General features: G+C 42.0%; 1 protein-coding gene across 1 annotated transcript; it reads left to right on the forward strand.

Annotated features, from left to right (window-relative positions):
• The first annotated feature begins 484 nt into the window (after positions 1–484).
• On the forward strand, positions 485–5,522 carry LOC141386677 (uncharacterized). The gene is made up of 3 exons (XM_073955596.1): positions 485–1,365; positions 1,545–4,435; positions 4,705–5,522. Exons 1-3 carry the CDS (start codon positions 485–487, stop codon positions 5,520–5,522), a joined length of 4,590 nt encoding a protein of 1,529 aa, XP_073811697.1.
• The last annotated feature ends 9,867 nt before the right edge of the window (positions 5,523–15,389 follow it).

Consider the following 15,389-nt stretch of genomic DNA (forward strand, 5'->3'; position numbering starts at 1 on the left):
ACTTATCCAGGTCTCTCGCATATCAGCTGATCCTGTAGCCTTAGACGATCCATCCCATATCCCGGAGATCCAGAGTACTTATCCAGGTCTCTGGCCTATTAATCCCCGACTCTCCTGGCTTATCGAGTACTTATCCAGGTCTCGAAGTGATGAACTTGGTGGCTTAGAATTCCTGTGCGGACTGAGGACCGAATTATCACTTTATTTATATTAAGTAGATTAAGCTAACTTTAAAGAGAAACGCTCTATTTACGAGCACAATAAAAGTGCACTAAACGGTAACAACTGTCTTTTCCTTTCTGTCTCAAATAAATAAATTTTCTGTAAGGATCCTTGGACCCCGACTAGCTACTCTAGCCATAGGGGGGAAAACCCGTCGGTACAGTGGCGCCCGAGCAGGGACAGAAAGGTTTAGACAGTGTGTGTAGTGATTAGTGGTTAAGTGAAGTGACAAAGTGAGCAAACAAAGTGAAACAGAGATAATATGGCGTTAGAGATCCGCGTGTCCTGGGCATACAGCCTCCGCAAGGAAGAACTCAATAAATACCTGGCGGAATTCAAGTGCGAAGTAGAGGGAACGGTGGAAGAGCAGCGGAAGAGATTCGCCGCGTACCTTGGCCAATTACACGACACAGAAGTCACAAAAAGGTTGCTAGAACTCCAAGCCGTCCACGAAAAAGAGTCGAAAGTGACATCCCCACGGACGCTAAGTGAGACAGATGGTGCTGAAGCCCCGCGTTTAGAGCTGCCTACCACAAAAGCAAAAAAGACACTTGACCTCCAGAGCACAGCTGAGCAAGTTCGGAAGTGGGGCGTTAGTTTCACAGGAGAGAGTAAGCCCTTCGAATTCGTGGAGAGATTAGAAGAACGGGCCGAAATGTATATGATACCTAAAAGAGACTTGATCAAGATGATGCCGGAGGTACTCCACGGACGGGCGCTGATGTGGTTCAGAAATAACCGTAAGCCATGGCAGACCTGGGATTCGTTCAAAAGGGACTTCCTGAAATTCTTTCTCCCACCGAGATTCCTTGAGAATTTGGAGGATGAAATCCGGCAACGAAAGCAGAAGCCCCGGGAATTATTCAAGGACTACATGTTGGCCATGCAGGACCTCATGCGTCACAGTAGCCACACTGAACAACAGAAGGTGGAACGAATTTTCCAAAACGCATCACCAGAATACATGTGGTACATACGGCGAAAGGACTTCACTGACCTGGCAGGCCTACTAGAAATGGCCGAAGACCTGGAGAGTATACCAGCCATGCCAAGCGTTCCCAGGGACCACCACCGAAGAATTGAGCAAGAAAACCCTAAGAGAAACCCCGAGCAAGCAATTAACCCTACCACGGCCTGTCGAAGGTGCGGACAGGAGGGACACTTCGCCACTGGCTGTCGTAATCCCCAGATACTCTTTTGTTGGGAATGCGGTCGGAGAGGTGTCAGAACGATCCAGTGCTGTCGGCAGCGAGCGGGAAACGGACAACGAGCCCCCAGAGAGGTAGGAAATGCGGGCTCCAAGACAAGATATCCTACCACAGAGGGACCACTCTCGAATTCCAAGACTCACGCTTAGTAGCGAATATCTCCATTAGAGAACGCCTTTGGTCAGCAACGGTCGATACGGGAGCCACGAAGTGCTTTGTCAGCGAATCCTGTGCACACGCAATAGATCCCGATGGAGTTAAGACAACCCGAAGCACTACCATTAGCTTAGCCGACGGTTCCAGACGACAAATCCACCAAAGCCTGCTCGTGGAGGTAATATTCGGAAGGTGCCGTCTCAACATTGAATTCTTAGTATTACCAGATGCACGCGAGGACATAATACTGGGGCTGGATTTTCTTCTGCAGAGCCAAACCAAAATAGTATGCGCCGGACTGAGCTGTGTCCTCCCGATCCCCGAAGAAACAACACCAGGAATCTTAAGATGTCGACATCTCACCATTACATCCGATCAGTCCGAGTCAGATGAAGATAAGAACAGCCCTAACACGGAAGCGGCCGAGACACAGCAGCAGAGTCCACCACCCACAGTGAGTGTTTCGAACATAAGCGATCAAGAGAGAGCAAATGCTTTCCTAAATGAAGAGCTCCAAAAATTCAGTGAATTGCACGGTGTTTCCACAGTCGCTACTCATAGGATCGTGATGAATGACGATCGACCTTTTAAGCTACGATACGCAGCGAGAAATCCGGCAATGCAAGCTATTATTCACGAGAAGGTCAACGAACTACTGGCGAAAGGCTTTATTGAACCATCGAGGAGTCCTTATAACTCCCCTATCACCTTAGCACGGAAGAAGAACGGCACGTGGAGACTCTGTATGGATTTTCGTCATCTGAACAGTAAGTCGAGTCCCGATGCCTACCCCTTGCCCAGGATTTCGTCCATTCTTGACCGCCTAAGAGAAGCCAACTATGTGAGTAGCCTAGATCTAAAGGACGGGTATTGGCAAATACCGTTGGAGATGTCCAGCCGAAAATACACGGCATTTACCGTACCTGGTAGAGGATTGTACCAGTGGTGTGTAATGCCATTCGGCCTGCACTCGGCTCCAGCAACGTTCCAGCGCGCACTTGACACAGTAATCGGGGCCGATATGGAACCACACGCTTTTGCTTACTTGGACGACATCATCGTCATAGGTCGGACGTTGGAGGAACATCTGGAAAACTTAAAAGAGGTGTTCCGTAGACTGAGAAGCGTCAACCTTAGAATCAACCCAGACAAGTGCGAGTTTTTTAAGAAGGAGACAAAATATCTTGGTCATGTGGTGAGCGCTCAGGGTATCCACACAGACCCTGACAAGATAGCAGCGATAAGAGAGCTACCAGCACCAACGAGCCTTAAGGAACTTCGTCGATTCCTCGGGATTGTCTCATGGTACAGACGATTCGTCCCGGAATTCGCGACAATAGCCCATCCTCTCACCTCCATGCTAAAGAAAGGGAAACACTGGCGGTGGACGGAAGATCAACAAACGGTCTTCGAAATCCTGAAACTACGACTGACTGAAGCACCTGTTTTAGCGTGTCCTGATTTTTCTGTACCATTCACCCTGCAAACCGATGCTAGTGACAACGGATTAGGCGCCGTTTTGACACAAGTCCTCGACGGGAGCGAAAGAGTCATTGCGTACGCTAGCAGAGTCCTAAATGGAGCCGAGAAAAACTACTCCGCTACGGAGAAAGAGTGCCTAGCAATTATTTGGGGAATACGGAAGATGCGCCCCTACCTGGAGGGTTACCACTTCAATGTGATCACCGATCACCTTTCCTTGAAGTGGCTTAACTCCATTGAGAACCCTACCGGAAGACTGGCTCGATGGGCCCTTGAACTCCAGCAATATAAATTCTCGATCCAGTATCGCAAAGGACGAAATAATATCATAGCCGACGCACTATCCCGCCAACCTCTGGAATATCTTAGAAAGGCTACCGTGGAGTCGAACGACTGTCCCTGGATCGCGAAGAAGATGGCTGGCATGAAGGACAATCCAGAAAAATTTTCCGACTATGCCGTGGTGGATCAGCAGTTGTTCCGACATATCGCAGGGAACAAACATGACGAGGATTGTGCACCCTGGAAGCTCTGCGTTCCCACATCCCAACGAGAGAGGGTGTTGCGGGAAAACCATAGCCAGGTAGCAGCAGGACACATGGGAATACGTAAAACGATAAACCGAATTTGTAGCAGATATTACTGGCCGGGCATGTCGAGAGACATAACCAAATTTGTGAGAAGTTGTGAATCCTGCCAAAAATTCAAACCCTATCAGGTCGCTCCAGCGGGAGAGATGCTGGTATCTGTACCCGAAGAACCATGGGCAACAGTTTGTACAGACTACGTGGGGCCCCTGCCGAGGACGAAACACGGAAACACGATGCTCTTGGTTTTTTTTGATCGTTTCTCCAAATGGGTTGAACTGGTGCCACAGAGGAGAGCCACCGCGGAGGGAGTTGTGAAAGCATTTCGGGAGAGGATACTCGCTCGGTTTGGTACACCGAAGGTACTCATCTCGGACAACGGGAGCCAGTTCACCAGTAAGGTACTTAAGAAATACTTGCGAGAGATAGGGGTTCATCACCAATTGACGGCACCGTACTGTCCACAAGAAAACCCTACTGAGAGAGCCAATAGGACTATCAAAACAATGATCGCTCAAATAAGCCAAAACAAGCACAACAGGTGGGACGACTTCCTTCCAGAAATCTCCCTTGCTATCAACACGGCCACCTCAGAGTCCACAGGATATAGCCCAGCGTATCTCACTCAATGTCGCGAACCGAGACTCCCTACCACTCTGTATGACGAAGCAGTCCTTGGTACGGGAAACACAAAGAAGGCACCGGAGGAACGGGAATCTGACCTACAGGAGGTATTTAAAATAGTACGGAACCAGCTTAGCCGGGCCGCAGTGGAACAACGTAGGCACTATAATCTTCGCCGCCGTTCTTGGAAACCTATTGTCGGAGAACGCGTTTTGGTGAAACAGCACCCACAGTCAAAGGCAATCGACCAATTCGCAGCCAAACTCGCTCCTAAGTATGATGGGCCATTCTCTGTCATTGAATTCATTTCCCCGGTAATCGTCAGGTTGCAAGGACAAGACGAACGCTCGACCAAAGTAGCTCATCTTAGCGAGCTAAAACCATTCACCTCAAGCTAATTCACGTTTCTTTTGTCTCCTTCACAGTTAACCTTAAAACCATGCCATCCAACAAGACCATGCCACGAACCAAGGCAGCCATGAAGCAAGGTGGCAATTTCCCAACAACAATGCCGTGCAAGGTACCATTGGTGAAACTCACTCCCCAGAGCATCATCCAAATTATGCAGGAGTTAAAGACCGCCTCGCGCCCCCGCCCAGAAGAAATCAGGGAGGCTTTACACACCCTTAGACGCAGGGGACTTGTGGCCGAACCCGTCTCAGAGGTGATCACGATATCTTCGGATGATGAAGCCTACACCCCACCAAGGCCTAATAAACGAGCCCGTGAAGCACCCGCAACACCATCGCCCACGGTATCACCGATGTCGAGAAACAGATCGGGGCCCCAGTTGGCACCCCACGGCGACTGGGACTGGATGATTCCGAGCCCAGCCTCAGTTAAGTCGAACGGGCTTCCTAATACCCCAGGAAGAAACATAAATTTGGCTACCCCTAGTAGCACTGTAATCGGTAGTCCTGGGAGCGACGTCATCTTCATCGACAACTGCATGGAGGAAACCCCAAATCCACAGAGCTCAGCCCGGACAAGACAACCGGTGGAGAAGGGGCCACAGATCCGGAGCGCGGTAGTTGTACCAGATAGGGTGGAGACAGCGGTCGATTTTGTTTGTGACATCGAGCTACCAGCACAGGTTGAACGGGAACTGCAACCCTACCTAAAAACGGCAGTAGCACTGCACCGCCCCGGGGAGCAGTACAAGAGAGTGGTCGCGGTCCAGGGCCAAAAATTCAGGATTCTCGTTGGACGAAAAGGACAGGTTGTGGTAATCCCAAGGTCTTAAAAGACCCCACCCAAGGAAGGGGGGAAGTGTGACGGCAAAAATCCCTACGGTCATTTTTACCCACACCAATCGTGTGATCTTTTGTCGCTGCCCATAAATCTTTAATAAAATCATGTCCTCTCTTTATATCCTGCGTTTTATTTTAAAGGGAGTAGACACACTACGAGGTAACCCTAACTCACCGTCGTCATCACTACCTTTAGTGGTAATGATCAATAGTGTTGTTGTTGTGGTGACAATGTTTCTGGTAAACAAGTTACCGTTACTCCTGCGTAGAGTCCCACAGCATCATCACAACAGCATCAGCTCATCACTGCCATTGGTGGAGATGATCACTGGCTATGTTGTTGTGATGACAAATTGAAGTAAACAAGTTCCCGTTACTCCAATAAGAAAACACGTGGTGGGAGCTAGTATAAAAGGGGCGACCAAAACTAGAATTGGGACAGTCAGTAACAGACCAGCAAAGCGAGCACATCATTCGACGGTAAGTAACCCATTCAGAAGATTAGCCTTGGACATCCTTAGAGTACTTATCCAGGTCTCTAAGCCAGGAATCCTTGCATCCTTGCCTATCTTTTGATCCTTGAATATCCTTTGATCCTAACATATCCTTTGATCCTTACATATCCTTTGATCCTTGCATATCCTTTGATCCTTACATATCCTTTGATCCTTACATATCCTTTGATCCTAGCGTATCCTTTGATCCTTACATATCCTTTGATCCTTGAATATCCTTGTAGTGCTTGAGTACTTATTAAGGTCTCTTGCAACCGTAGACTTGAATATCCTTGTAGTGCTTGAGTACTTATTAAGGTCTCTTGCCACCGTAGCCTTTGATTATCCTTGTAGTGCTTGAGTACTTATTAAGGTCTCTTGCAATCGTAGACTTGAATATCCTTGTAGTGCTTGAGTACTTATTAAGGTCTCTTGCAACCGTAGCCTTGATTATCCTTGTAGTGCTTGAGTACTTATTAAGGTCTCTTGCAACCGTAGCCTTTGATTATCCTTGTAGTGCTTGAGTACTTATTAAGGTCTCTTGCAACCGTAACCTTGATTATCCTTGTAGTGCTTGAGTACTTATTAAGGTCTCTTGCAATCGTAGCCTTGATTATCCTTGCAGTGCTTGAGTACTTATTAAGGTCTATTGCAACCGTAGCCTTGGATTATCCTTGTAGTGCTTGAGTACTTATTAAGGTCTCTTGCAACCGTAGCCTTGATTATCCTTGTAGTGCTTGAGTACTTATTAAGGTCTCTTGCAACCGTAGCCTTGATTATCCTTGTAGTGCTTGAGTACTTATTAAGGTCTCTTGCAACCGTTGCCTTTGATTATCCTTGTAGTGCTTGAGTACTTATTAAGGTCTCTTGCAACCGTAGCCGTGATTATCCTTGTAGTGCTTGAGTACTTATTAAGGTCTCTTGCAATCGTAGCCTTGATTATCCTTGTAGTGCTTGAGTACTTATTAAGGTCTCTTGCCACCGTAGTCTTTGATTATCCTTGTAGTGCTTGAGTACTTATTAAGGTCTCTTGCAACCGTAGCCTTGATTATCCTTGTAGTGCTTGAGTACTTATTAAGGTCTCTTGCAATCGTAGACTTGAATATCCTTGTAGTGCTTGAGTACTTATTAAGGTCTCTTGCAACCGTAGCCTTGATTATCCTTGTAGTGCTGGAGTACTTATTAAGGTCTCTCGCAACCGTAGCCTTGTATATCCTTGTAGTGATTGAGTACTTATTAAGGTCTCTTGCAGCCGTAGCTTTGAAAATCCTTGTAGGTCCTGCGTGAGGACTTATCCAGGTCTCTCGCATATCAGCTGATCCTGTAGCCTTAGACGATCCATCCCATATCCCGGAGATCCAGAGTACTTATCCAGGTCTCTGGCCTATTAATCCCCGACTCTCCTGGCTTATCGAGTACTTATCCAGGTCTCGAAGTGATGAACTTGGTGGCTTAGAATTCCTGTGCGGACTGAGGACCGAATTATCACTTTATTTATATTAAGTAGATTAAGCTAACTTTAAAGAGAAACGCTCTATTTACGAGCACAATAAAAGTGCACTAAACGGTAACAACTGTCTTTTCCTTTCTGTCTCAAATAAATAAATTTTCTGTAAGGATCCTTGGACCCCGACTAGCTACTCTAGCCATAGGGGGGAAAACCCGTCGTTACAAGTTAAAGAGTTTTTACCCACTTTTGGGTAAATACTCGAAATCGGGGTACCCTTATATGGGGGCTATAAGAAATCGTAGACAAATGTTTGCAAGGATATTTTATACTCCTTGAGGACTCACTGTGTCAAATTACAGCCAATTTGGTTGTATAATGTGGCTAATAGGTGACAAATACCTCAGGGACTCCATTTTCAAAACCTTCAACACTATTGATAGAAGAAAGTTTTGAGCCAAATTTCGTCAGCCTACGTCAAGTGGTTCGGCAAATAAAGAGTTTTTACCCTATATTTGGGTAAATAATCGAAATCGGGGAACCCTTATATGGGGACTATAAGAAATCGTGGACCTACGTTGACGAATGTTTGCAAGGATATTTTATACTCATTGAGGACTCACTGTGCCAAATTACAGCCAATTTGGTTGTATAATGTGGCTAATAGGTGAAAAATACCTTATATCGGGAGGTACGGCTATAAGGGGGCTATACCAAAACATGGACTCAGGGACTCCATTTTCAATACCTTTAATACTATTGATATAAGAAAGATTTGAGCCAAATTTTGTTAGCCTACGTCAAGTGGTTCAACAGTTACAGAGTTTTTACCCACTTTTGGGTAAATACTCGAAATCGAGGTACCCTTATATGGGGGCTATAAGAAATCGTGAACTTACGTTGACAAATGTTTGCAAGGATATTTTATACTTATTGAGGACTCACTGTGCCAAATTACAGCCAATTTGGTTATATAATGTGACTAATTGGTGAAAAATACCTTATATCGGGAGGTACGGCTATAAGGGGGCTATACCAAAACATGAACCCATTTTCAATACCTTTAATACTATTGATATAAGTAAGATTTGAGCCAAATTTCGTCAGCCTACGTCAAGTGGTTCGGCAGTTGAAGAGTTTTTACCCAGGGTTTGGGTAAATACTCGAAATCGGGGTATCCTTATATGGGGGCTATTAGAAAACGTGGACCTATCTTGACAAATTTTTGCAAGGATATTTTATACTCATAGAGAACTCACTGTGCCAAAATGTGGCTAGTAGGTGAAAAATACCTTAAATCGGGAGCTACGGTTATATGGGGGTTATATGAAAACATGGACCCAGAGACCCAATCTTCAATGCCAGATGTTCTCTTGATATAAATAAGATTTGAGCCAAATTTCGTCAGGCTACGTCAACAGGTTCGGCAGTTAAAGAGTTTTTACCCAACATTTGGGTAAATACTCGAGTATTTACCCAAGTATTTACCCTCCCACAAATGGGTATTTACCCGGTATTTACCCAATAAGCATAATTGCGCTTTAATGGGGTTTTTATCATTAACATACCCCTGTTGTTGTTAAAATGTTTATATACTTTGTTTCATAAACATTTGTGCATTATGCATATTTTCCAGTCTTTACAGTTCTATGTCTTTGGTTCAACATTTGTGTCTAAGTGCAGTCTGGGTCTGTTCGAAGATCGTTTGGAAGTGTATACCGATGCTGTTCGTTGTGGTCCTGTTTACAGCCATAATATGTATTCCGTGGACAAGTCTATGCTTCCTGGCATACTGGTCCAAAAGTTATAGGATGACCCAGTGAAATGACTAGTGAGCCCAATATATATCAAAAAGATATGACTCTCAAAATAAGATATACTTCCATAATCTACTATGTCGGCCCATTCCTTTAAGTACCTCCTCCGCAACACTTTTACCCTTTAATCCTAATCCACATTTTTGTCGGCAAGTTCAAATTCCAAAAAGGGCCACAAAATACATTCGATCTGTCCGTAGATTAAAGTTTCAATTCACATAGGCTGGGGGTATATCTCTTTCGGCTAAGCCGACTGATACTTTTTTTTGTAATCACTCTACAGGTCGCAATTCTGATCGGATCGTCACGAAATGGCGTGTTGATGGTGGTCCCAGAGGGGAAGAGACCTATTGCTTTTGTTAATGGTCGGATAATATTAAGGGGTCGGAATGGACAAAAAACTTATTTGGGAAAAAACAATGTTTTATTCTTGTGTGAATGTCTCCGAATGTAATAGGAGGGGAATTCCAAAAGAAAATCCTGTCAATGGAAAAAGAAAAGTCCACCTTCACAACGATGGTCAAAGAATAGAGATATCGTAATAGTGGGTATTACATTAGATTTTTTCTCATTTTTGCAGTCACACCACAGGTCGCAATTTTGAACGGATCATCATGAATTTTCGGTTGCTGATGGGGGTTCTAGAGAACGAAGAAGGCTATTGAGTGGTAATCGGCGGATAATATTCAGGATACAGAATTGGCAAAAAACTTACATATGTGGAAAATTCAATGTTTTATTCTTATGCTAATAGGGGTATTCCAAAAGCAAGATAAGAATCAATGGAAGAAAAAAGATCACCTTTACAATGATGCCAAGGAGGTTGGTGTACTTTTTTACTTGAATTGTAATGGCGAATATCCGAGCATTGTTGGGTACATTTCAACAAAAGTGACCTATAATAATTAAGACATTCTGAGCTTTAAATTGATCTCAATCGCGTTTCCAAAAGTGGTCAAATACTAGAGATATAGAAAGAGACGCTCGGATGTACCAATTTGGAAATTTGTGGGATTTTATTTCCATCCGCATTGGATGTTTTTGTTAGAAATATTACAAGGGGACAGCCGGATAGTGAAAATGGACCATCTGAGTTTTAAATTGATAACAAATGTCTTTTTATTGATGGTAAAATATCAGAGTTATTGTAAAATATGCAACGCTATCCCAATTTTATTTCCATATCAGATATTTCTGCCTTTGTTGGACATATTCCTGGGAGAAAGCTTGATAATGAAACTAAGCCATCTGAGCTTTAAATTGATACAAAATGTAGCATTTATGGTAAAATATCAGAGTTTTTGCAAAAGGCGCTAATCTATCACAATTTAAATATTTTGAAGTTTTTACTTTAACAACAAATATATAAATCTGCTTCTATTTGGTGTATTAAAGACATGTAAAATGCTAATCATGAATACCAGCAAAGATTTCAATCAGTACCAAGTAGATGTCTGGGCAGATGCACAGTAGGGTTAAGACTTTTTTACAACATCGTATCCCTGTACGATATTTTGATGAGCTTTTACCCAGGATTACATAAAATCTTAATCGATAAAAATCCTCCGCACAGTCACTGTAAGGAAATTTTTAACTGACAAGTGATATCGTCCCAGCATTTTAGTGAAATTTTTTTAATATTGGGGAGAGGTACCGGTAGTTGTGGACCGGTATTGCCCCATAAAACTATGTTTGGATACAATTTGACGAAGACTAAATGTTGAACCAAATCGGTTAAACAGTTCGAGAATTATCGTGCTCTCCGACAGCCCCATATTGTAACATAGAGATTTTTTTTACATCTTTCGAGCTGTTTTCCTAAGAAATATGGACTTGCCCCTGAAAAAACTTTTACCGTCGTAATGGAGGTAGCGAATGCAATTCGCTGCAACAAAAATCAAAGTGATTCGAGAGCAGGTCTTAAAGTGAGCTTATCCGAAATTGTGTGTGAGAGGTACCAGATAGACAGTACACAAATATAGTCAATATTCGAACCTGATCTATATCTGGTAGATATATTAAGATGTGCAAAGTATGGATTACATCGATCACTCCCTTCAAGAGTTATCGTGCGCACAATTTTTCCGAAATTTTTTGAACTTTTGTGGGGGAGGTACTTGAAGGAGTGGGCCGATATGGCTTATCTTCGAATTTAAACTATGTTTGGACAAAATATTACGAAGGCCAAATTTTGGACCGAATCGGCAGATCCGTTCGAGAGTTATCTTGCGCTCCAACCACTACACACGGTGTTATAGGGGCTTTTAGCATTTTTCAGGCTATTTTCTCAGAAAGTATGGGCTTGCTCCTGATGAAACTTGTACCGTCGTATGGGGGGCAGTGAATAGAAGTTGTTGCAACAAAAATCAAATCGATTAGAGAGCTGGTCCTAATCTGAACTTATCCGAAATTTTGTGTGGGAAGTACCCGAAGGAGTGGACCGATTGAGTCCATATTGGAACCTCTTCTAAGTTTAGTAGAAATTTCACGATGTGCAAAGTATGGATCAAGTCGGTTGCTTCCTTCAAGAGTGATCGTGCGCACAAATTTTTCGAACATTTTCGAACTTTTGTGGGGGAGGTACCGAAAGGAGTGGACCGATATAGCCCATCTTCGAACTTAAACTAAGTTTGGACAAAATATTATGAATGCCAAATTTTGGATCAAATCGGTTGATCCGTTCGAGAGTTATCGTGCGCTCCAGCCAGCCAGACAGACAGACGGACGGACATTGCTCAATCGACTCCAAATTGTCTGAAACACATTTGGTCCAAACCATTATTTCGATGAGGCACATTTTGCCCGTATGAAAGTGTATATACCCTCGTTAGGGTATAAACAAAAACAAAACAATGTATAGGGGCACACAACACAACCAAAATGACATAACCGTTTGTTTCTCACTAATTTTATCAATGGTATTATAACATTTACATCATTTTATATTATATATTACTTTATTTCATATATCATATAAATTAAAAGTGTTTTTTTCCGGGCCCTTCTTTAATATTTAAATGGAATAAAAGTTATTTTAGTCATTAATAGGCAAAAGGTCATTCATTCTTGCAACAGGAAATAATTTTTTGAGAATTTTTTTTTTTTTCATTTCATAGTATTTTTTCAAATTTTTTTTCAAAGTGGTTTGTGCTGAACCTTCTTTTAAACTTAAATTGAATGAATGTTATTTTAGACAATAATAAGCAGAAGTTCATTCATTCTCACTGCAGGAAATAATTTTTGAGAAAAAATTCCAAAAAGTCATAACCCTAATACACCGGGGTAGTGGTGTACGGAATCACATAGTTGGTCCCGTCCCGACTATAGCCTTATCACTCGTTTTTACGTAGCCGATGTTCCAGTAAAAGTTTTCACAAGGATTCGAATATGATGTACGTGTTGCAACTATTTTTTTAGGAATTGTTTATTCCTATCCACTGTTATATATATCTTTTTTCAACACAATTGTAAAGTAACATGTTCCACAACTCTACAATTTTCCCCCTTAACGTATGCTTCATTTAATTATATTTTGCTATTTTCACAAAACATAGCATATGGTGATTGTCTACACTTACACATAGTCATTTATAGAAAATGCTCACGAGATGTCGCCATGTAAGATTTGGGACAATATGTTGTCAAAAGGAAGCAACAGATGGCAGTAACATGTGTTATTATAGACTTAAACCATAGACTAATAAATATGTAGAGAACGACTGTGTAATGCGGCAAGCTTCCAACAGATGGGTATTACGCAGCAAGTATACTCAAACATAATTCTTTGCGTACGAACGTTCATAGGCTCATAAATGTATATAATGTATATAGAAACATTTGATTTATGCCTGAGCTCTTTATACCCTCAGCATTTATGCTAACGAGGGTATATACACTTTCATACTGGCAAAATGTGCCTCATCGAAATAATGGTTTTAGACCCCAAGTATGTTTGGACGAAATCCGTTTCAGACAATTTTGAGTTGATATAGCCATGTCCGTCCATCTGTCTGTCTGTCCACACAAAATTTCGGAATGGTTTAGTTTAGGGCCTGCTCTCGAATCGCTTTAATTTTTGTTGTAATAAATTGTATTCACCACCCTCCCCCCCACGACGGTACAAGTTTCATCAGGGGCAAGCCCATACTGCCTGAGAAAATAGCCTGAAAGGTGTAAAAAAACCCTACCCCACCCTGTGTAGTGGTTGGAGGGCACGATAACTCCCGAACGGATGTGGCTATTCGGTCCTTAATATGGCTTTCGTAATATTTTGTCCAAACTTAGTTTAAGTTTAAAGATAAGAATATCGGTCCACTCCTTCAGGTACCTCCCCCACAAAAGTAGTGGAATTCTGTAACTCATTTTTCGAGTTACCGACAAATATCGGTAAAATTAAAATGCATATGATTTCGGTAATTAATGAAATTTTTCGGTAAGTTAACAACCAAATTAAAGCTGTTGCTAAATCCTGCCGATAGCAACAGTGCTCTCAACTTTTATTGATACTTTTCATTCATAATTTTGCGTTTTAATGTTCAAAAAATGAGCTAGAGAATCGCACTACTGATCAACCGATTTTGTCCAAACTAAGTTTCAGTTCGAAGATGGGCAATACCGGTCCACAACTTCCGGTACTTCCCAACAATATTTAAAAAATGTCACTAAAATAGTATGCACTATGTCTCTTGAAGGGGACAACCAATTTGGTGCAAACTTTGGATCTCCTAATATTTTGTCCAAATTCAGTTTAATTTCTAAAATGGACAATAACGGTGCTCTCCTGAGTGTACCTCCGCCACAAAAGTTCAACTTTTGTGTCTATGTGCAGTTTAGGGTCTGTTCGAAGATCCTTTGGAAATGTATACCGTTGCTGTTCGTTGTGGTCCTGTTTGCAGCGATATTATGTTTTCCGTGGACAAGACCATGATTCCTGACTGAAATGACTAGTGTGCGCGATATCTATCGAAAAGATATGACTCCCAAAATAAGATCAAATTTCATAATGGAATATGTCGGTCCATTCCTTTAAGTACTTCCTCCGCAATACTTTTGAAGTTTAATCCTAATCCACATTTTTATCGTTTCATACGCCCAAAATTTTGAAAACGCCTTAAATACATAAGCTTTTTGAGGAAACAAAGTTTTTCAATTTACACAGTCTGAGGGTATATCTCTGTCGACAAAGCCGACTGATACTTTTTTCCGTGTTTCGACTATTCAATTATGCTTCTACATTGTGACGTCATTGTAACCCCGCGTACTCCCTTGTATTTATTACCGCTGGCGCATTGATGCGTTGTTTAAAAAAAAAAGTCAGCTATAGCATATGCCTGCGGTGAAAAGCGAACCTCCCGATTTTCACGTGAACGTTTTTATCCGCGTTTTTTGATATTTTGGCATATAACAGTCAAACCATTGAGATTTTCGATCCAACACTAAGATAAAAATTGTAGCCAAGACAATAATTAAGAACTCTCTAGAACATCGCAAAATTGCAACTCCTTCTTTGGCCTTGAGACAGTGAAAATTTTTCGGTAAATGTCGATAAATGACAATGTGCTACAAAAGTTGACCAGAAAAATATTCAAGCGTTCCGATGCAAAAATTCTATCGTGCGTTTTTTCACACTTCAACTACTATAACATAACCACTTGTTAACCTACCTTTAAAAAATAACAGCTTGATCTAAAGATATTATTCATTCCTTTACAAGGAAAAAGGATCAATAGAAATCCGTCGTGAAAAAAGAAGTTATGGCCGTTTAAACTTAAAAATCTTAGTATTTATTGAAGGTTTTTTCACTATCTTTTCCTTCTCCATTGTGTCTACACTTATTTATTAGTAACAACACAACATATTCTATAGCACATGTATTATAGATGTAAGGTTGTTTTAACCATTTCTTTAAGAACTAAATTTTAAGCTAATAATGTACATATTTTAAATTAATAAAGGGGAAAAAATCTTAGAAACCCCGTTTTTCACTACATTTACCGTTATAAATAAAACAAGTAAAAAAGTGTTAAGTTCGGCCGGGCCGAACTTTTCATACCCTCCACCATAAAATATTCTTAACTAAAATGGAATAATTAGTTGTTGTCC

Source organism: Musca autumnalis, unplaced genomic scaffold (genome assembly GCF_047663935.1).
Source record: "Musca autumnalis isolate F117 unplaced genomic scaffold, ASM4766393v1 scaffold_5, whole genome shotgun sequence".
Lineage (NCBI taxonomy): Eukaryota > Metazoa > Arthropoda > Insecta > Diptera > Muscidae > Musca > Musca autumnalis.